The sequence below is a fragment of the Platichthys flesus genome, chromosome 2, assembly GCF_949316205.1.
Source record: "Platichthys flesus chromosome 2, fPlaFle2.1, whole genome shotgun sequence".
NCBI classification, from domain to species: domain Eukaryota; kingdom Metazoa; phylum Chordata; class Actinopteri; order Pleuronectiformes; family Pleuronectidae; genus Platichthys; species Platichthys flesus.
The window spans coordinates 13,960,882-13,985,240 of record NC_084946.1 but is presented as its reverse complement, the minus strand read 5'-3'; the positions used below and the strand labels follow the sequence as shown (position 1 = coordinate 13,985,240).

Here is a 24,359-nt window from a genome sequence, read left to right as displayed (position 1 = left end):
TCTCTCTCTCTCTCTCTCTCTCTCTCTCTCTTTCTGTCTCTCTCTCTCTTTGTTCATCAGATTGCTTTTTGTATTTTTTCACATCGCCGGATCGTAACTTTGTGACTGCTTGAGGTGAGGAGGAGGGGGGGTTGTAATCTTGCTGGATGTAGCCGGGGTGTAAAAACATAAAAAATAGGCTTTGACGAAGAAGAGGAGCCAGGAGGAAACAGTGGTGAAGCGATGCCACCGCGAGACAACAAAGGATGCTCCACTGTCACCTCCATGCGGGTCCATCTCCCCGGTAGGGAAATTAGCAACTCAAATCAAAATCGGATTTGAGTCACGTGTTAATAGGATTTAATATAACCTTCTCCGACTGAAAAAGGGGAAGAGAAGACAGCAAACATTATGGTGCACGTGCACCTTGGACAGCACCTGCCTATTTAAATCGCCAAGAGGACACGTTTCCACCTCGGTATCTATAATAGACACCGGACTGAAGATAAGCAGGCATGAGAGGATGCTGCTGGACTCCTCTGACTGACGATGCTGCTCTCAGCCTCCATTGAATCTGGGCAGAAACCGCGTCTGGCCATGAAAAAGGACTCGTCCCCATTGGCTGGATTTCAGTGCACTTGCTATAACAACAGGATATGCAGAGAGCTGTGGGCTGATCCAGCCTATCATGTCTTTCGCACGCTTTTTTGACCGAGATCAGTGTTGTTGTTCAATAGGATGTGAGCTGCGGATGGTGAAAATGCAATAACAACAATTAAAACAGCACCAATAATAATATTGATACAAATAGTAATAGTGATGATGGTGCACGAGGGAGCTGTGAAGCTCCAGGCTGCTGTTGTTGTTGTTCCGTGTAGTCAAAGCTGCTTCTGAAGAATGTTCAAGTATCGGATCCGTCTGTTTTTCAATGAACTCAAAGTGTTGCTACTGATGCGCTCTGGATCCAGCAGCAGCAGCCGCAGCAGCAGCATCAGGACCGACACAGGCACAGACCCGCAGCCGCACACCAGGATGAGGGGGCTGCCTATAGGAGACTGTGGCTGGCCACCGCTCAGCTGCTCCCAACCGGACGACGAGGAGGAATATTATGGTTCTGACCCCCGGCCCTGCAGCCTGGCGTTGGAGGATAAAGAAGAAGGAGACAAGCCCCATGGAGGAGGAGACGGAGGGGAAGGAGGAGGCCTGGATGCTGCCTCCCTGCCAAGTCTCTCAGATAACTCACCGCAGTGCCGGATCTGCTTTCAGGGGCCAGATAAGGTAAAGTTCAGTCATTGAGATGTTATTTTGGCTTTAACACGGGGATCAGGGTCTCAGTTGGGAAATGTCGTGGTGTGTAAGGTTCCCTGGGTCTCCCTGAAACCCTTCAAGGTGTTGTTTTTTGCTCATGGGCACCTCGGCAGAACAAAAGGCTCAGCACACGTGGTGGGAAGATAAAGGAAGAGCAAAGCAGGTCACACAAGTTCACATCTTTATACAGGGTCCACAGAAGTGCCTCAGAATCCCAAATAAATTTTCAAATGCTTTAAAACAAATAACATGCAACACACGGAGGAAGGCACAGGACATTTAGATGGAAGTGTTTGCGATGTAACAAGAAAATGGTTGGAGAAGCAGAAAACACAACATTTGTTCAATTAAAATTTTGTCAATTGACTTACCTTAAATTAGTTATATTGACCAATTGATGAATTCAATAAAAAATAATGTGTGTGTTACAAAAAAGTATTATTTAAGTGGACAAACAGGTGTCTTTTTTTTATCAATTTGGAGGGTGGGATAGGTGTAATTATATCTAAAAGCAGCTTTGTGTTTCAGCATTAAAAGTTTATTCCATTAATTTGGTCTGACACTTGGGAAACTAATAAATAAAAAGAAATCATTCAAATCTGAAGCAGCAGAAGATGAGATGACCATTTGGTGAAGTTATCAAAATAAAACTGGATCATACATTTTCAGTATAACGCAACTCAATGTCACCATTTTGTGAGCGACTCCCTACCTGGTGTGTGTCATGCAGCATCTTTCTGTTCTTTTAAATTAGCTGACATAACCCAGATGACACCGATGTGACATCATCTGACGATTTCCTCTCACACTTGGAAACAAAGCTCCTTCAGAGCCTCAAGAGACATTTTACAACTGTTTTCACAGTGCGGGTCGAACAGTTCTCATCACAACCGAACTCTTCTTCATCGGGTGGATCCAGTGGCGCGTCCCTTCAGGCTATTTAGCTGTGCAAACAAATTTGGCTTTTGAAAACTCACAATGAGTCATGATACATCAATAGCAAACAGTCTCAGATCTGTTAGTGCAGCGTGGAGGCTGATCCGACACAAATTAAAAATTCTGAATGACTGTGACTAAAAAAGGTATTAATCTATCACCAGGGATCTGAAAAAAGCATATGGGTAGACAAGGGGCATTAGTTATAAAGTAAAGGGTGGAGAGAAGCAGGAGGAGCAGTGTGTGTTTAGTATGTGAACAAGTTAATTCTTAACCAGGATGTTATGCAAATAATTAAGCCATTTAAAAAAAAAAGATGAAGAAAGGTTTCACAGAAACACAAAGGAGCATTTTGAGCAGTTGCTTTTTAACTCCCATAGGGATGAATAACTAGCAGGGATCAAACCTTTGATCGTTCCTTTAGGCCACAAATACAGCCAGAGAAGAGCAGATTGGACGGTTATTTGTTGGAATTGTTTACGTCATTAAAGACACACAGGTCTGAGTGCGTCAAATCTGGCGGATGAAACCAACCTTGAAGAGACAGACTTTGCTCGAGGCCTCAGAAAGTTTTGGGGTTTATCTCCCCTCCAGTTAACCATCTGATTAAAGAACGATCACGTCACCTAGAGTCGGACAGAAAATAAATTGAGACGTGCGAGGGCGTTGTCAGTCCGAGAAGCCTCGGGAAGCGTTGTACTGACAACAAAAACCTGCGCCAGATGTCCTGTGATTTCTTTTGAGGCCGCAGAAAAGTGACATGCGAGGAAAAGTGTATACAGATGAAGGTGCTCACATAGTCCCACATATCACAGTTTACTTTTAACTCTCATTGTTTCAAATTTGGATTCATCTCTTGAATGCACATTTTTATATAAAGTAATTTGATGCATTTAAATGATGCCTAGTGAACACATGTATAGTAAAATGTTCCTTTCATATCAGCACAAATATATACATTCATTTGATAATGCCAACAATAATAATGCCTTTCTTCCTCTGTTGCCTCCAGTATTTTCTGCCTGTAAGTTTGGAGCCGATGATCGTTGCTCCCAAAAGTGTTCATCTGGACTGAGATCTGGTGACTGAGCATGAGGAATTCACTGTCATGTCTGTGGAACCATTCAGAGACAATCCCCCACCCTCTTTATCTTTATTGCTGCCATGATGGAATTTAACTGGGAAGACTGGCAGGGTTGTTCAGACATGTCATGGCATTTAAATGGACTATTGTAGGGGCCTGGTTGGCCCCACAGCACTGTGCTACCACCACATTATAGCAATCCTCTAGAAGCTTCACAATTGCGTGACCTGTGAGCCTCATTCGTCTGGATAAGTTCACTTCACTTTAAAATAAAAGTAACAGATGTTTTAAGGTGGAAACTCTAATCAGCCATTAGTGTGAGATGAATCAGCAGCACATCAACAACAACGTGATATAAATATGTTAACAATATGAGACACAGAATCCTATGACTGTGTACACCACTGATATAAACACTGTGAGGTCAGCTGCACACGCAGTGGGTGATGCAGTGATGAATGGCAGTGAAAGTGAAGGAGTCATAAGTTCCCATATTTCTGCACCAAAGCAGAAAACCCCAAATTAGAAAGAGAGAGAGAAACAGAGTTAAATTTATGACACAATTGACCAATTCCAATAAACCTTATAAAACTAATAAAATCTGCACAATCTCAGAAATCTGAGGTTAATAAAAAGTTAAACTCAAAAGAGCCATACAAAGGGAACCAATTGGAAATGAATGTCACCACCTCGGTTATCTTTGTTCAGAGTTCTGTTTTACAGAAGGATTATCCAGAACCACTGAACAGATTGACATGAAACTTGGTGGAGGGATGCGGTCTGGGTCAGGAAATAACCTATTAAATCCCAATCAGCAAGTGAATCCAGGTATTTTATTTAGCTTTCTTTAACGTTGAAAAATAGGAACCTATTTTTTTCCTCACTGATTTCCCACTTAAATTTAAATGTGGATTCATTAGGGGATTGTTGGGCCATGGCGGAGGTAGGTGCTCTACTGAGCCAGTCTAGTTACATTTTGTGACCTACCCAACTATCATCATTTGCGGTTGTGTAATCAGTTGTAATATTTATTTTATTATTATTTATTTAATGTCCCATTCATTTCATCGTTTCTCAACTCAAATCTGGAGACAGGATTGCAAACAAATATACTAGTCTGCTGCTCATCTATACCCAACATGTGAGGGTTTAACAACAAAAACGAGGAAAAACAAAGACAACTGTCAGTGTATTACAATCATTAACTAACCCTCATTATTCCAATTGGATAATTACAGCATAGTTTCACATTGATTATATCTGTCTGTACTTGCTCCAACATGTCTTTTTCTAATCCCTTGCCAGCTTCATGACACAAACAACACCCAATACCCAAACCCTTATTACCCTCAAACAATAAATATCTCTAGTAGATCAAATCTGACAGCAACAGTGTTGGGGGATTTTGAGTTCGGATTCATGATAAATCAAATCTCATCACAGGCAGATTCAGTAGCAACAGCCTGTGTGTGTAGCCTGTGTGTCTCATGCAGCTGATGTCTGTGTCCTGCAGGGGGAGCTGTTGAGCCCATGTCGCTGTAATGGCTCTGTGCGTTGTACCCACCAGTCCTGCCTTATTCGATGGATCAGTGAGAGAGGCTCCTGGAGCTGTGAGATATGCTACACCAAGTACCAGGTCCTGGCCATCAGTACCAAAAACCCACTACAGGTATGAAGTCACTCAGCGTGTGTACATTTAACTGGGATGCTCTCTGAGGAGAACCAACGGCTGGTTAGCCAATATAGCAAAATTCTTTTGGCCCAGATTTGGCCCAAATCTGGCCCACATCCCACTTGGAACGATGGAACAAGGGCGGTCCGCACCAGGTACCAGATCTGTGCCACAAGTAAGCCATAGCAGTACCGCATGTCAACCAAAGGTGCTAAAGGTGACCCTGAATGAGTTTTGAGCTATATGGGCCATATTCAACAGTATGATTCACCATCAAACACATGGGTCACTTTAGGTTCACATCCAGATTAAACCTTGTCTAGAGCACTGCAAGTTTTTAAAAAAAGGTTCTGGATATTTGGGCACATTAACTATAGGCTCACATCCATCAAGTCCAGGCCACAAGATGGACAGAATGTTGCCTCATTGTCTGAAGCTGCCTACGGTAGGTTTGGTGTTTCACTCTAAAAGAAGCTAATGCATAAAGTCCTTGACATTATACTGACAGGTTACATGGCAGAACGCCATGCACTTACATTATGTGGCCAGATTTCAGTGGCTGACTGGCAGAACACCATAGTCATCACATCAGGGTCCTTGATCATAAGGTGACTGTGATGGCAAACAGCAGAGGCTGAGCAGTGTTTACACTACCACAACCCCAGATTCATTTTCTGAACTGATCTTGCACTCATTGTCTGCAGAAAGCACATTTAAATGATATCTGTCTGAAGATAAAGGAGCTATTACATGGAGGAGAAGAAAGTAGTGACGAGTTAATGGAGGGTGCCAAGGATGAGACACTGCACTCGTCTCAAAGAGATGGCATGTGATTCCACCAGAGTGTGCGGCACATGGACAGATGACTCACAGACAGATGATGTTGGAACAGAGACATTATCACATGAAACACTTGCTCCCTCAGTTGCTCTTCCTGCTGGAGGATGTCTTTGCATTTTACAGCAAATAGCAAAAAGTCAGATCTCGTCATCTAGATATCAATTAATCAATCAATCCATCTTTATTTGACCAGCACCTTTCCCACAGCTTAGTGTAGTTTTATGGAGAATAAAACACTTGATCTGCCTCTTTCCAAAAGCTAATAAATGGAAGAAATCCCAGATTATGTGTGTGTGCTAACTGATAATTAGATTTTCATAAACAAACTGTGAGAGTTTTTATTACCAATGTAAAATCTCTGATAAGCAGAGGCTCAATGAGACGTTTGTGTTCTTATTGAAAGACATAGCGTTGTAGTTACATCACTTGAGAGGTGTAGTGATCTGCTCGGAATGGATTGAGGCAATAAAGAATTTACTCTCACACAAGATGTAAGCAGCCGTTTCACTTGAGGAATGACTTCCAAACCGTTAGTGACACCAAACTGCCGGAGGGAGCTCGAAAATCAGTTTTTACTCCACAACATCTATAGCAATGAAATTGAAAGTGTTGACATGTGGGAGCCAGAGTTTAAACCATCAACCTAATACAGTAAATAGATTAGGTCCCGAATGGATGAGCCACAGTCACTGCCTTTGCTAATGAAACATGAATGAAAACACGACAGTGAGATAGCATCACTTGTTTTTGATGCACTATACATTCATTCAGTTAAATATTATGCTTCATGCACAGGCTTCCATGCACTTCAATGCTTGAGCGTTAGTTCCACTCTGATCCAAGATTTATTTGTTGCTGTTTTACAAATGAAATACTGGTTGCAAGTAGATGTGTTTTAGCCCTGGAAATGAAGTAATATCAATAATTATAGCGATATCTTTTTTTTGAAATAGCAAACAACCAAGGATCTATATATATTCATATCGATATGATGCTTAACACGAATTTGATTAATGCTTTGTTGTTTATCAAGTGTTTGTCATTCTCTGATCATAAAGAGTTAAAACAACAAACTTCACTCTTATCAAATATGTGTTTTTAGAAATAATGTGATATCTGTGACGACAATTAGTGAACATTTTAAACTTGAACCCAGTCACTCTCATTGCATGTGAAACTCCTGAAGGAAGTATGTCTACAAGAAAGTACAGGGATATCAGAGGAAGGTTAAATTTATGCAAAACAGTGCAAAGATGTAGTAAGAGAGAAACAGATCTATTGTCTCTTATAATCAATGAGAATTTCTTTGATTTTCTTGTACGATGCTTGGCCTCGGCCCATTGTTCTGTGTCTGCTTCCAGTGGCAGTCCCTCTCTCTGACTGTGATCGAGAAGGTGCAGATCGCAGCCATCATCCTGGGATCCCTGTTCCTCATCGCGAGTATCTCATGGTTGGTGTGGTCCTCTCTCAGCCCCTCGGCCAAGTGGCAGCGGCAGGACCTGCTCTTTCAGATATGCTACGGCATGTACGGCTTCATGGACATTGTTTGCATAGGTAAGATAAATTGCAATGTACTGCTGAAAATGTCGCTGACACGTTATGTTATTTCCCCGGTGATTGAAATATAAACACTCTTCACAAATATGGTGGTAACTCTGCAACATTTAATGCCCTACATGCCTCAAGGTGAGTAATGTATAATTTGGTTGTTGTAAAGAGCACAGGCACAGAGTTTATACACCGAGGCAGTTTATTACAATTCACTGCAACTGGAGAGTATTTTTTTCAGTCAACAGCAAGTGAGTGTACATGCAAACATGTATGATGATTAATAAATAAATAAGTAAACTAGAATGACACTCAGAAGAGTTCATACCTCCACCAAGGATTAACAGTTCCCGGACAAAACCACATGAAAATTCACAAGATAATTTTTTTGGGGGATCTGCAACAAATTACACACCCTCATAAAGATCAATACCCATAACATGATTTTTGCATTAAGAACCTTAAATAATTCTGTGAGAAATCAATGCAAATATTGCAAAATGTTTTATCTCTTAATTTTTTAAAGATAGTGACAAAAGATCCACCCCCCGATCTGCATCCGCACTAAAATTGAATGGATTCTTTCCTGACCCACACAACATCCTTTCACCAAGTGTCATGGGAATCCATCCAGTAGTTTTCCTGCTAACACACAAACACACATAGATTAAAACAAACCCTATAACAGCAGCAATTAATGAACATTTAGGTTTAAATGGGGCCAGGAACTTCCTATGAGATTAGAAGGAGATTTAGATCCTGTACACTTAAATGTTACCATTTTGGCTTAGACACATATGCATGTTTTCTGATTCATAGTGCAGGGACATGAATGAAACACATGACATTTGTTTTGTATGAACATGTGTATCGCATTCTGTCTCTGGCTTGTGTTTATTCCTGTCATGATTATAATCTATGGGTGTTTCGAACAAATCTGTATATGTAATCTTTTTATTTGTGAGCCCTTATAGTCCTTATCACCCCTGCACCTTCTGTACCTGTTGATACGGACTGATACTCAATGAACAAACAAGTGTTTGTCTATATGTAACCCTGTTTCTTGCCCCTGAACCTGCACACTCACCCCCCACCCTTTGTCCTTTATGCCCAGGCCTTATAATCCATGAAGGGTCGTCTGTTTACCGAATCTTTAAGCGCTGGCAGGCGGTGAACCAGCAGTGGAAAGTGCTGAACTATGAGAAAGCGAAGGACTTAGGTGACCTGTTCAACTCGGGCAGTAAAGGCGCGGGTCGCGTTGAGAGGAACTCTGCTCACACCGTCACAGACAGCAGACGGAGGACGAATCGCCATGTCAGGACTATTCTCCACCACCACTGTGGCTACACTCTTTTGCACATCCTCAGCCAGTTAAGACCCAACAGCCTGCGCAGTGCCAACCATGAAGTGGTCATGAGAGTGACCACTGTATGAGGCTGGGGTATAAACTGTATATACAGACCAATGTGGTTTGATGGTAAAGGAGGAGATGCAAGTGTTGATTGGGATTTGACAAAAAATAAAAAAATCCTAATCTTCCACATAAACACTGCCGTTAACCCGTCTCCCTGAGCTCAAAGAGGACAATTAGAAAAACAACATTTCTGAGGTTTGAGCAAAGGGAGAATGTTGACATTTTTCTTTTAAAACTTTTAAAACAGGAAAAAAAGAAAAGAAAAAGCTTTGATTCTTAAAACTATTAACCATTTTTACCACCTTGACCAATGTGACACTAAGTCTTTTAACTGCTTTTGTTTGGTTTTGTTGGATTTGGATTCAACTTGAACCATAACAGAGAATTTGATGGTGAACATGATTGTGCACCTTCTCACGTGATGCCCACAACAATGGCCCTGGCTACACATAATTTGTACCACGTGTTCCTGAGGGTGCGTCATGATCTAGATTTGATCTGTTTTCAGTTGAAGTTGCACTGAAGGATCAGACAATAAAAACCTGGTATAACTTTTAAACAAGTTACACAGTTGGTTGAAATACAACCTGAAAGTACATTTCATGTTTTGTAATAAAGACTGTGTTGTTTTCAAACCTTTGTTTTCTATATTGTCAGATTTTTTTAAATCTCACTTCAAGCTAAAAACATAGAGGAAATGGAATTTAGGGATAAAATCTAAAATATGTTAAAATCCACTCCTGTAGCTCATCTGGACTATTACCTGTAGGGGTGTGAATGTTTGTGTCTCCACATTATGTTATTATTATGGCCCTGAGTTACCCTAGCGATCTGTCCAGGGCGTAACCCGTCTCTTGCCCTATCTCATCTGGGATTGTCTCCAGTAAAATCAAATTAAAGTTTTATTGTCAAACTGAAACTATTGTTTTCTAATCCTGGGAAAAATAGAGCTACAGTTAATTCTCAAAATAAACTTTTTACCTAATAAATAGTGTTTAGGAGTTTTCTTAGTATCACACAGCAAAATTGGTACATCCTATACATCCCACATTCAGCCCAATTAGCGACTGGAATGATGGTACTTAGGCAGTACGCTCCTGTTGGCCAGATTGCCGGATTATTGCATTTCAACCAAAGGGGCCAAATGTTTGTTTTGTGTAATTTGGGTTGTAATTCAGCGTTAACACCTGATTCACTCTGAGTTTACAATCTTGCACCTCGCCAAGAGCACTGCATGTTTGCCAAAAAAGGGCCACATTTGCTTTATGATTGCTTGGCCACATTTGCCAATTGGTCACTTTAGGTCCGTCCCCAGTCCCCCGTCCCCCCCCCCCGTTCTCCTGAGACAACACTGTCACATCTCCTCATCAATTGCAACAGTATCGAAGATAAATGGCATGTTGTGCTCCAGATACACCAAGACAGGGGCTGTAGTTAGACGGGCTAATCCATCACAAGCACCCTGACACTCCAGCTATTGTGCAGCTAATACTGAACACACTACAGAATACTAATTTGAGAAAATAGCGACGTGTCTCCTCATTCTGAATAAAAAATGAAGTTGTTTGAATTTGTATGTAAGGGAATCATTTGATTAATTTATACAGTGAGGTGACCATAATGCTGAAAATACATATCATACATCTAAATGTTCAGTCTGTAAGAATAATTGGCTCAATGAAGACTATTGCATGTTACAATTGAATATCCTCCACCCCTCTAGGTATACAAGAAACTACTGTAAAACCTAAAATACATGACAGACTCTGTGAAAAAGGACGCACCCCCGATGTAAATAGTTTTCGCAATACTGCAATTTACATTATTACTTATAATGTGTCACCATTATAAACTGTGCGATACCTTCTGCCTAACAGCCCCAAGTGCAATTATTTATTTCTGTGTAATGTTTTGTGCAATGTATGGATGGTTTTCTTTTTAATAGGAACATTGATACATAAACAATTGTATTTGTATCATTTTTATTATGTTATGTGTGAATGCACATGAATCTGATCTCCTTAAAATAGTCTCATTGGTGAAATATGAAAAATATGAAAGGGACTTTCTGAGGCAAAAACAAAATCTCAATAATTCTTACTTTCAGATGATTGTACGCTCATGAACACACAATTGTGTATATTATATTCCATCTCTGCTGATAGATCGCCTAAATACCGAATGACATCTTTACAGACAGACAGATAGATAGATAGATAGATAGATAGATAGATAGATAGATAGATAGATAGATAGATAGATAGATAGATAGATAGATAGATAGATAGATGGATAGATAGACGGACGGACAGACAGACAGACAGATAGATGTCACTGTAAGGACATATGTGATAATGGGGATATTGACAGCTAAGAGTACTAATAACACTGCTAATACTACTACTACTACTTATTCTACTTTTATTTTTGAAACTTCTCGGACATTTCCTGATACTTTTCTGAGACTTTGCATGACAAAAACGTTGTAATTACATCAGTGGTATCACACTCAATTACTTAATGATCTGCATGAACAATCGCCCACCTCTGCGCAACAAACGGACCAGAGAGGTGGATGGCCCAAACCTGGCAACTCCGGGACAAGACGCTAACTGATGACGTCATCACTCCGCGACCTCCTCACATGCAGGAAGGCAAACTAGTAACAAACCGTGTGGAAACACGTTCCCGTGGTTGTCTCTCATTTAGGTGACCGGGTGAAGATTGTCCTGAGGAGAGTTTGAATCGTGTGACTCCACCATGAGTTCGTCAATGCCTCAGAAGAGGTTCTACAGACAGCGAGCCCATTCTAACCCCATGGCTCATCACTCGTTTGACTAGTGAGTGACGTCCACGTGTCTCCCTTCAATACCAACACTCAGAGTGTGTGTACATCTTTCTATACAGTCGATACACACACTCCACAGTGTCTGTTTAACCCTCTGTCAGTTCCTGCGGTGTATTTCTAAATGTAGAAGAAATGGCAACAAACACAAACATCCTCAGAAGGTTTTACCAGCTTTTATATGTATAAGAAGCTTTAATCCCTTCCTAACTTCACTCTCGTATAATACAGCTACATTATATATTTCTCTTTCCAAACCCCCGTTTCTTCAGCAAGCTCTGTAAAAAGATGTCATGGGAGCTGTTTGTGTTTCTTAACTGTTTTCTCCTATGTCCTCCTCAGTCCTGTGTGTCCAGAGGAAATGGACTGGTCCACGCTGTACCCACACGTCCTCACTGGAGACCAGCCTGAGAAAGAGACCCCCCGAGTGGAGTTTGCGGACATTGGATGTGGATATGGAGGTCTACTAGGTAGATATGTCACTGATCTCTCCGATCCCCTTCAGATCTGAGTGATCTGAATACTGGTCTCAATGCACCTTAGTATGTAGTTAAAAGAGCTGCTTCAGTGATATGACGCGGTTTGAAACATTATATATAGAGGTTAGAGAGAGCAGAGGGATAAAGAGTCTTTTTTCTTCAGCAAGGGCTGCACAACGGCATGTTTAAAGGCAGCTGGGACACAACTAGAGAGATGACAGAGAATACATGGGCTAACAGTGTCAAAGACTTCCTTAAGAAGATGTGCAGGGATCCTATCTGAGGGGCAAGTTGTGGGCCGCAGATGGTGGACCACCTCGGATAGGGAGGAGATTGATATGGGATCAAACTGATCCAAGACAGCTGAGCGCAGAGGGGGGATGGGGGGAGGGAGATGGAGTAATTTTCTCAACAAAGAATTTAAGAATAACTGAGGCCAGTGATAGTTATTGGAGACCAAGTTAGATACAAACTCAGTTTTTGCAGATTTTAAGCTTTCTGATAATCAGATATCTGTAGGATTTCATATGTGCTATAGTGCATTTGCAGTTTGAGTTAAAAAGAGAGATAAGCTCATCAGCACTGAGAACATCACTTCCCTCCAAGTTATAGAGCACAGAGTCTTTAAAAACTGCAGAGAAATGCAACCGAGTTTGACTGTTAGTTATACGGCAGCACCGTAGATGTCCACTTGTTTTCAGGTCTCTCAGGACGCATGTTAATACCAGGTCTGAACAGGACCATCCACTTCATTCGTATCTCATGGTTCTGTTTCTCTTGTCCACGTTTTACTTTCCCTCAGTGGAGTTATCTCCACTATTCCCAGAGAATCTCATCCTGGGCCTGGAGATCCGGGTCAAAGTTTCGGATTATGTTCAGGATCGTATCAAATCACTACGTGCCGCTGAACCAGGAAGCTACCAGAACATCGCCTGCCTTCGCAGCAACGCAATGAAGTATCTGCCCAACTTCTTCACTAAAGGACAGGTAGGTCTGCAACTGTGTGTTTGCTGCTGACAGGAAAGATTATCCTGATTGGCTGCTGGGGTTAGAGATTTGCAATGATCTTGCGATCACAGGAATTATTATGATTCATCAAATCATTAGAGAACTTCATGAGAGGTTGTAGTGTGACAAATGCAGCCAGTCACTGCTCTTAGTAGTTTTACTTTGAACTAAGTCTTATATGAAACAGTTTAAGTTAATAAATCATCTAAATATAATTGATTTGATTCATGAGCCCTCTGTTTGCTTTATTATCTCGGTAATAAATTGTTCCATTTAGCAGTTTAAAATGTTGTTCTAGAAGAACAAACTAGGCTTTTAAACTTTTTTTTATTTTACACAAGATACATCGTCTCCAAACTCTACCTCTACCTATAGTTTAATATTGCCAAATTAATTTACAGTGCCTGCCTGTCCATTCGCTTAAAGTTAATCTACCTACCATCCAATCAGAATGAATGATTCTTGGTGAGCATGCTCGTATAAATACTAACAGACCAGCAGACTGTGAACATTTAATGTTAGACCTACACAGCCGACCGTATCTCTTAGACTATAGAGCCCAGAGCTGTTTAGATCCTACAAGACATTAGGTTGCTGAAATCTGTATTTGGTTGTGAAGATTCCTGCCCACTGATAGTCAGGTCTGACACTCAACTCATTCTGGTTCATTAAGAGAAAGTGTTGATGCGACTCATTGCTCAGAACACGGTTTAAGCAACCACACCACATACAGATACACTCATAAACAGCCTCTATAAACACACCATGCTAAAGTAACATCAGAGACCTGGCTACACTGAGTAAACCAAAAATTGTTTTGAAATGATCCAAGAACATTTCCCACCACAATCAGTAATAACTGTAAGAAGCACATTCTATTCACCTCTGTCAATTTGGACAGAAATCTCAATCCAACATTGTGGAAAATAAAACCAAAACTATATCTGCATTGTAAGATATTTTTAATTAAATTGGGTTAATCAAACCTGTAGGTACCTACTATAGCAGGGGTGGGTGTGTGCAGCCCACAGGAATGTTAGATCTGGCTCCAAGAGCCACTCAGAAATACATCAAAATCCTCACGACAGCCATGATTTTCTTTTCTTTGATAAAAGAAAAACACAATCGAGTAGACTTATGTGTCCCACAGGGTGGTCCCTTCAAGCTGTTGGCCTGTCAGGTCCCAGTCAGGGTGATTGAGACACACGTAGCTGTCATGTATAGATCTGGAATGTCACGCTTACTAAGTGATGAAAAAGGCCAAAGCATCACTACAGCTCAAAACAAGCTAAACTGGAAGAGGACAAATACACTTGGATAGATTTAATGGTCATTGTAAGAGTTTGGTTGTGCAACAAGTAGCTCTCACAAGACCGCAGTCTGTTGTGCAGGCAGGTTTTGTGGTAAGTGTTCTAATAGCAAAGAAGCTAAAACCTCCTGTACAATCTGTGAAGCAGCAGTGTTTCTGCTGCAGAGCTGCTCGAACATGTCAAAGGAGATAATTGATATGGCACAAATATATTAAAAAAAAAAAACACAGGACACAACAAAAAATGTAGTTTTTTCTCTCTGGCCTGTGATGAAAAAAGAAATATGTTTGTGTATGTGGCATTACTTCCGAGCTTGATATGAGAGAGGAATTGTTGTCTCTGCCAGCTGTGCGTGCTGTGGCAAGTGCAACTGCAATGGGATAATACTGTGCAGTTTGATAATCTGCTAGAACAAAAGCCTGGTATGACATCCCAATAAAGCACCGGTGAGTTAGCAAAAAAATATACTAGCTGGATTTCTTTGTCTTCTACTCCCAATAACACACACAGAGACCCTGCTCTTTGTGGAAACGGCAGAGGACTAAATGTTCAAAAGCTTGGTTAGAGTAAAGGCTTTAAAGACAGAAACACAAGTAATCTGTCAAAATATTGCAGTGAAGTCCATCCATACACATACATTGTGTATTCTAGCAGCCTGCAGCCCATACATGGCATTAACTCAATTATACTGACATGGGTCGATTTAATTTAGGTCAGGCACCTCCTATTTTCTCTTGATCTTCTTTGAGATGTTTGTACACGTCAATTGAAGTCAACCTTTTCTTAGTTCAATTGATTCCACATGCTTTGGAAAGGCATCTGTCTATTTAAGGTCTTGTCAGAACTTAAACCATAAAAACTGGATGACAAGCTCAAAGAATTAACTGTGTCAGGCATAGATGTGGCAAAGGCAAGAGAAAACTTCTGCAGCGTTGAAGTTTCCCAAGAGTCACAACGGTCACATAATAATTAAACGGAACTGGTTTGGAAAGCCAGTAATCTGATTGTTGTGACTGGAGGAAACCAAGACAATGGGGAAAATCTGTGACTATCCTTGAGTGGCCCAACCACACGCTTGACTTGAACCCAATCGGTCATATCGGGAAAGACCTGAAAAGAGGTGTCCACCAACCACCCTGATGGAGCTTGAGATGATCTGCAGAGAGGAATGGTAGAAAATCCTTAAAATCCAGGAGTACAAAGCTTTTCCATCACACTCAAGATTAACCAAGGCTGAAATCACATCTAAAGGTTCTACAAGGATGGAGTAAAAAGTCTGAAAACAGTTCTACATGATAGTTTTTGATTTTAACACATTTTGAAGCCGAGGAAAAAAAGGAAAATCAGATCCCTTGCACAAACCATAGGAAAAACCAATACAACAACTTGTTATTTCACGCAAAAAAGAACGGAACTACTAGTTTACTGAGCAACAAACGTTGAACTGGTCGACCAAGGACAACAACAGCATTTATGATAAAAAAGAATAATAGCCAGTATCTACAATCCACTGTTCAAAGACGACTTTGAAAACAAATGTAGGGATAGACCACAAGATGCAAACCATTCATCTTCAGCAAGAATGAGATGGCCAGATTGGAATTAACTAAGAAGTATAGAAAATAGCTGTAAAATCTCTGGAATGAAAAGGTCAAAGTGACTGAGAAAGGTTAAAGTGTGGAGAAAGAAGGGATCTGTTCATGGTCCAAAACATGCCAGCTCATCTGTGGGCCTGGTCAGGCCGTTGTTATTATCACACTTCTCGTCTGACCCAGGAAGCATTAAGGGGGAATTAGAAATCTGATCACTCACATTTTGAGGTGGTCTGGGACACAATTGACCATTTCTTTTTGCAGTGAGAACGTGAATTTGTACTGGGCCACATTGAGGGACCACCCACTCAGCTGACATACTCTGACATGCAGTTTATACTGAACCGAAAATACTTTTACACTTTTAAACAATATCAATATTGACTACCACATATTGATTTTCTATAGTTCATTTTTTATAAAACATGTGATGCATGGAAGGAACTGCTTCCAGAACGTGCTTACTTATCTTAATTGTAGATATATACACTTTATTACAGGCTCAAGGCCCACATGGTAAAAAACAATACATACAAACAATACATTACATAGAAATATATATATATATATATATATATATATATATATATATATATATATATATATATATATATAAGACTTCATCGGGTGAAAAACGTGTGTAGCCGGTGCATTAGACCACAGTCTGGAACAACAGTAGTCCGACGACAAGAGGTGGTCTTGATTTGGATGAATCTGACCCATGGATTGTTTGCTGCAGTTTCCCAGGCTTGAAGGATTGCCTGCAGTCTTCACCTAGGACAATATAATGTTTGAACAAAAAGGACGATCATTTAATTAAGTGTTGAGTGCACCTGAAATCAATGCTGCTGGTAGTAATACCATAAAAATATTACAGCGGCAATGAACTAGTTCATATATTTTTCCAACGGAAAGTCAATTATCCGCCGATTGACAACACAACCTTCATCAGATGCACTTTCCACAAGTATGTGTTGACCAGCTGACATAGATGATGGTGACAGGACTTATGCACGTCTTACAAACATCTTAAGTGCTCTCCCTAAACTGCAATGTGAAACCAAACCTAACATGATCAAATGTAAACAATGTCACAAGGACATGATGCTTGGTTCAGACTTCCTGGTGTGAAATGTCCTCAGAGTGACCCAGTCAATCTGAAGAGGCGAATGAAGAAGGAACAACCAGAGGGAAACAAACAGAGAGGCTGCAATAATAGCGTCACAAATGAAGAATGTTACGGTTTGATGACGTCAGCGGGTCACAGGCTTTATGCATCTATTATGAGCAAGGATTATGCAAACAAATATCCAATGCTATTTACCTTAAGACAAGCTGTTGCATTATTATCTCTTACCAAAAATAGAGGATTATAATACAAAAGGAGGTAGAGCTCTAGTTTTTTGGCACTTTTACATATAAATGCCCGGAAACCCAAATATATTTTCATTGCCAAACACAACAAAGGAATTTGCCTTACCTCACCTTTTAAATTTGGAACCAGGTTTCTAACTACAGGTGTGTTAGGTTTGTAGCATGTGGAGCAGATGGCCTGAAAGAAAGTAATGCAGAGCAATTATAAATGTAGTAAAACTATAGTGGGATTGTTGCATCTACAGTTGTAGTAGTTATACTTTCCTCATGTTTAAATTAATTTATACGGATTGTTCCATGAATCCAGGATTTCACAACAATGGAGTCATTGACTGACACGCAAAGCATCGCATCAGCTGAGTATGGAGCGGTGTAAGACGACATTTATCCGTTCCAATTAGCTGCGGTAATCTATGACTTGTCGAAACGCGCATTAGATTACACAGTGGGCTTAGTGTACCAGGGTTAATTTAGGTACATTGGATCAAAAAAGTCACCTCAAACGCCCTGGGAGAGCATATACTAAGAAATGAGCACGGGACACTAATGGCTGTGACACTGACACTTTTATGGAGTACAAATTATGGAGGTCTTTCATATTAAAACACATACGTTTATTTATTTAATTTTAGTAGGCCGTTTAAAACAATAAAATGATATGGCCTCTTGCTATCATGCCAAGAGTGGAATTAGTTGAGAGGAACAGAGGGGTCTGGTCTTGCTTGAGTTTGCATTAAGGTTCTACTCGTGCATTCATAAACTGCATTACCAAACCTATATTAAAATACCAAAGATGAATACTTTCACAGCTGCAGCTTTAATGTTACTTCCTGTTCACCAGCCAGAAGAAATGTCGACCACCCAGACTAGTGCTAAAAATACAGTCCCTTCTCACAGCATGAAGTGTTGAAACAGCATATTCTACAGATCTGACAGTCCCTTCTTTTTCTTATTTTGAGTTTGGTTTGCAAACCTAAAATAATAAGTGTTAGGGTTCTTCCATCAGCACTGATGGGGGCCCTGAGCCTGCAGCAGTCCCCAGTGATTATCCCCACATCTCTAATAATAATAAAATAGTAAAAAGTCACTGGAAAGATTTTTAATGGATCATCCGAACAAACAGAAGGACACTTGTGCACTTGTCAAAGACCTGGGGAACTATGTGGGAAAATTCCCCTTTCACACTCCACGGTGCTTAAAATCCAACCACCATTTATTATGAGGGCCACATTTAAGTGAAGACATTTATACATTGTAGAGCCAGAGTATCAAAGAATATAAAAAGTTAGTTTTGATCTTGTGTGTACAAGCGACACAACGTAATGAGATTAATAGAAGTCTGTCTGTCTTTCTTTCAGCTCAGTAAGATGTTCTTCCTCTTCCCTGACCCCCACTTTAAGAAGACCAAGCACAAGTGGAGGATCATCAGTCCCACGTTGTTGGCAGAGTACGCCTACACACTGAGAGTCGGGGTATGTATATGAGTAAGACACGCTGCAGCTAGTGTTAAATAGAACTCGATCAACAATACTCGATAACTTCGGTAATTGTTCACGTCCTCTATTACGCATGCATTTTATACATTGAGCGGTTTCAGCTTAGAAAATTAGTTTTTCTCTAAGAGAAACATTTTGGCTGCATGTTGTTTGAAATGTCTTTGTGTTTATCAATGACACCGGACGTCTTTTAAAGGGCCAGTCTGTTTAACGTTTTGAGGAAGTGGTTGCCATATACTTTTTTTACAATTGTATTGGATTTGGCTGCCACACTGTTTACCCCTGAAACTCCAAAAGTGTTTTGTGTACGCAAACACTTCACTCACCCCTCCGCTGGCTAGTGGTGAGTAGATAATAAGTGAATTTTCAATTTTCAGTGAACTAACCCTTAAAGTCCCTGTCAGAATTGATCTCTTGACACTCAACTTGGTTGTAGGAAAGATTATGGCTACCCATGTCTCTGCCTTTGAGAGATTACGTCCCTACTAGTCTAGTTCACATGCTTATATTCGATCATGCTATAATCATGTTATTCGGAGACTCCGATAACCATTTGTAGTTCCTATGCATGGTTCAGGTCTTATATTTAACTCCTATTGGTCCAAAAAACTCTTATACTTAACTCTGTGTATATTGGTGTGAATTCACTGGAGTAAAATTAAGCGAGTGGTGTGGCCTGCAGCTGGCTGATGTCTGTACACACCCTGCTCCGGCCTGTCAGAGCTGTCGCAGCCGCAGAGGGACACTCGAATAATACTTGAGCACTAATGGAGATGGTTGGAAACAATGGAGGGCTTGTGTGTGAATTCGTTTTTAATGTTTTCTGTGTGTGCAGTGATGTGTGCGTTCTACAACAATCTTAAGCTTAGGAACGCAGCCACCAACTGCACTGGTGGATGGGAAAGCTTTACACAAAATACTAATTTATTGAAACAGTTTCATATCAAAGTGAACATGAGTGAATTCTTTATTCTGTTTGTCTGTAGCTCACATATCTCAAGAACTGTTTGACTAATTGCCTTCATACTTGGCATGTGAATTGTTAATGGCCCAAGGTAGTGCAGTTTGTAATTTAGTGCAACACGATGTGTTTTCAATATTAATAAACTTTGCATCAAACAAAGGACCTGTAGCAGCGGGGGCTGGGACTCATCAATTTAACAATTCATTCTCAGCTCTGCGTTCTGAGTCGAACTTCACCGACCAGCTCTAGTGCAGCAGCGTTGGTACAGCTTCAGTGTCGGGTGGGCTGAGTCCAGCAGCTGGTCATTACTTGCTGCAGCTCACTTACTAAAAGTTTCAGGAAGAGGCTACCACCAACATCACCACAGACCAAACAAGCAGGCAATTCCAAACAGGCCACTGCGCTAGTATATAAAGGAAATGGTAAAAGATGTGTGAATATCTGTGCAGACAACACACAGACGCACAAGCTAATTCTAGGAGGAAAAAACCATATGTGCCAACATGCACTAGTGTGGAAATCTGTGCCATTGCAATTTTTTCTAAGAAATCCTTGTTCTAGCTACGCTATCTGTCCAGCCTGCAAAGTAAACTGCAGGGACACAGGTGATTAACCTCTGTGCTGTCTGTAGGTTATTTTTATCTTTTTGGCACGGACCGTTGCTCTCCTCACTCTGCAGCTGCGAATGGTTGAAAATGTTAAGATGAAAAAAGTTTGTATTTAATTTGCTTTATCAGAGTCATGAGTTTATTTGGGGATTGATAAGATGATCCATGTCTAGACTCGTTGTCGTCTCATTTATTCCAAGACGTTTGTGTGTTACTAACCTCCCTGTGTTTGTGTGCTTGTCAGGGTTTGGTGTACACAAACACTGATGTGGAGGAAGTTCACCTCTGGATGGTGAAGCACTTCACGGAACATCCACTGTTTACACGCATGTCTGATGAAGAGCTGGTGAGTTAACGTGGAGCTTTCCCTCGCTCTGTTTACAGGTCATGATGACAGCATTTGTTAATCTTCTTATTGGAAGAAAAGAGGTCAAAGTCCTGATCTGAATTTTTGGGAATAAATGGTGTGACATTTTAGGAATTTCACTTCTCAGTCTTCTAGTCATCAAATTACATGAGAAGATTAAAACCACTGTCACATGTCTGTTACACCAGCTGCTAGGAACTGTAATAGTTATTTCATACCCTGTCAGATGTGGGAAGAACTTTGGGCTGGGTGATAAAACATCAATTATTATCATAATTTTCATCATTAGCAACATAACAAAAGTAAAATACATATAGATACAAGAAGGAGCTAATGTCCTATCTCACCATGATCAAGTAGTGTCTTAACTATCTAGACTGTATATTCCGTATTTTACCTGCACAGTTTCATATCGAACCCACACATTTTTTAAACACCTTTCATAATAACATAAGAGATCTTTAACTTAGTGTGTTGCTCCACTGCTGTATTGTATAGCTGTGTGCAGCGCTATTTGCAGCGTGCTATCGTCCACAAAGTTGCTACTGTAATGGGTTCTTTCTTTACTCATACTGCATCCTTCCACCACTATTCATGGTATTCCTTCTAACTAACAAACAGACGAAATGAAAACATTACCTTGTTGGTGGAGCTCATAATACTTTGTGTAAGCACAATGAGGAGGTGCAATATATAATCGATCAACCTCAGATTTGTAAGAGTTTAAAACGACGACCTTCACTCGGGCGCCAAATGTATTCCTATGACATTAGTCTTAATATCCAACTATCAATATGGAATGATGTAAACATTTTTAACTTGGTACAATCTTTGGCCATAGAGGAGCAGACAAACTTCCAGTTCTGACTCAGTCCTAGATAAATCCAAGTATTTATATCAGCCACATCATCAGCCATATTTGTGCAGAAACTTTAATTATCTTCACCTCAGAATTACAACTTGGTTTGTGTTGTTAGCAATTATCACCCTTGACTCTCTGAACAACATAAATGAGCGTGGTGTTATCATAGAGACGAATTGACGAGGTTGTGGCATCTCTCATATCTAAAGTTTGAAAGTTGAAAGATTACACATTTTGTTTGTACAGATTAAACTAATAAGATACAATTTAAATGTTAATAAGAATCAGAGATTTGGAGGTTGCCTGTTTTAACCTTAATCTTTTATTTAAACTAAGATTAGCTTATTATGTTTTAGGCTCTTTTACATTTCTGAGAGTTGTATCATTCTTATCAAACTATTGGCAGCAAAGTGAGTAAGCAGAGTTCTCACAATGTCAATTCTTGCTTTTACAAATTTAAACCTAAATAAATATGAGATAAATAAATAATAAACACCATGTTTAGTTAGGTTGAGAAAGCGAAATGCATCTTTACATGTATACGTGTTAAATTAACATTAAGAACTGTTCTCTTGGCAGGTCGGGGACGTCATCACCAGCCGTTTGGGTACTTGTACAGAAGAAGGAAAGAAAGTGCTGAGAAACGGAGGGAAAAATTTCCTGGCGGTTTTCCGGAGGATTGAGAATTTTAACTAGGATCAAACACTTTGGATGTGCAGGGAACTGGAGTAATGGTCTTACACAGTCATTCAGACCGGATCTGCTCGCTCTGTTGAAATGGAGGTGGGTGGGTGGGGGGGGGTTCCCAAGCAGACGAACACTTTTTTTTCCTTTCTTTTTTTGATGAACTTTTGCTTCATTTCCTGACAGAGGTTTTTTTTGTCACGTAATTTATGTCCTCCATTCACATTCACACAGGATCTGTATTCAGAAAAGACCTGTGAGCTCTTGTCAGAAGCTTTTAACTGTTCCCCTTTTTTTTTCAAAGAATATTAATTCTTTCATATCTTTTGCCTGAATTGACGGTGATGTTTTTTATATTCCTGTAAAACTGCTAATTCAGTTTTCTTAGTAAATCAAATTTAGTGATAATTTACACGGTTTGTAAATGAACACAAACGACTAAGTATTCTTGTTTTCCACTTTGGGATCTGCCACTTAACAAGACAAACACAAAAACCTTGATCACTTGTTTTAAAGTTGCATCCTTGCCCTAGATTTGAAAAGAAGTTCGGGTTTAATACAATCTGTTTGAAAATGACTCAAATATCAAATATGTGCGGCGGGAACTATAACTTCATGTTAATAAGCAGTGTTGGTGGCTGAATATGAAATGTGTAACACATGGAAGTTTGCCAACGATCTACAGTACATGTTTTGCTTATTGAGTCATTGCCTGGATTAAAGATAAACCAGTTTTCAGTTGCTCGTCCTGACGGAATTAATGTGATTTATGTAAAGACACTTATAGATAATTGAATTGTACGTAATGTAGCTCGATTCACTCACTTAAAGACCGGTACATTATGTCTGGTGTTATGTGGTCGTCACGTCTGCTGAGGATCTTCGTGAGGTTGAAGTCATGATTATGATTTTCGCTGTACATTACAGGTTGGTAATTTTGTCTGTCAGGAGTTTAGAAATGGGACAGTGCCGGTTTGAATACTTTTTGCTGCTGCAGGGGCTAGTGATCACCAACAGGACAGCACATGCCCTAATGAAAGAAACCTAGACTCTGGAAAATTGAGAGTAATTGGAGCACCGATAAATGAGAAGTCACACTGTTAACTTAAAAGAAAATTTTGTTTTATTCTTTGCTCAGGTTTTTTTTATTTGCCATTTTTGACAGAAAATGTGATTCATTTGACCAAATCAACATCCATGCATTCAGTCCTTTTTAGTCAATCTTTTCTTCACACCTTCTCAGCGATACAAGAATATACAGTGTGTGGTGGGCAAGAGATGAACACACTGCAACCTACGCTAAATAAACAAAAGACAAGCAAATTAAAATAAACATCAACAAAATGACATGATACAGAGAGTAGCATGGATCTTAGTTGAGTACATTCCTTCAATTTTAAGTGTTTCTTCCAAGTGATGCTGCTGCTGCAGGAGGTGGGGACTAATGTTTCCTGGCTGCTCTGATTCCCCTTAAAAATAAGTACTAAATGTCCAGTGTGTAAGATTTATGTGAAAGGGTTTTATTGGCAGAAGTTGAATATAAAATAATCGTAATGTTTTTCACTAGTGTGTTTCGTCTAAATTGTACAAATTGTATTCTTAACCCTAGAATGGGCCCCTTTATATTTACATACTTTATATTTATATCCGGAGCGGTTTCTCTCTACAGACCCCACCTTGTTTTTTTAACAGTAGCCCAGACTGGACAAACTAATGAACTTTGGGGTTTTTATGACAACTGAAGGTGACCACAGGTTCTCCTTCATGTTTGGAAGGGAAGGATGGGGTGAGGGGTATTCAGCTGCAACATGCAACTTCACCACTAGTAGTCACTAAATTCTACACACTGAACCTTTAATTACAATGATTACAGTCAAGTTAAATATAAAATGTAGCCCACATTGTTACATCCAAAAACTGATGTTGGCCCCTCTTCAGTGTTGTTGGAAAATCTTCATAGGGCAAGTTCCTCATGGTCGTAATGCTAAG

The 24,359-nt window shown here is 40.1% G+C and overlaps 2 protein-coding genes across 2 annotated transcripts; both read left to right on the top strand.

Annotated features, from left to right (window-relative positions):
- Positions 1-382: 382 nt before the first annotated feature.
- LOC133973588 (E3 ubiquitin-protein ligase MARCHF9-like) lies at positions 383-9,369 on the top strand. The gene is made up of 4 exons (XM_062411545.1): positions 383-1,257; positions 4,821-4,976; positions 7,181-7,373; positions 8,482-9,369. Exons 1-4 carry the CDS (start codon positions 877-879, stop codon positions 8,799-8,801), a joined length of 1,050 nt encoding a protein of 349 aa, XP_062267529.1. The 5' UTR covers positions 383-876; the 3' UTR covers positions 8,802-9,369.
- Positions 9,370-11,386: 2,017 nt separating this feature from the next.
- mettl1 (methyltransferase 1, tRNA methylguanosine) lies at positions 11,387-23,108 on the top strand. Its single transcript, XM_062399388.1, has 6 exons — positions 11,387-11,621; positions 11,969-12,096; positions 12,908-13,092; positions 18,748-18,861; positions 20,702-20,803; positions 22,266-23,108. The coding sequence occupies exons 1-6, from the start codon at positions 11,542-11,544 to the stop codon at positions 22,380-22,382; spliced, it is 726 nt and encodes a 241-aa protein (XP_062255372.1). The 5' UTR covers positions 11,387-11,541; the 3' UTR covers positions 22,383-23,108.
- Positions 23,109-24,359: the final 1,251 nt, after the last annotated feature.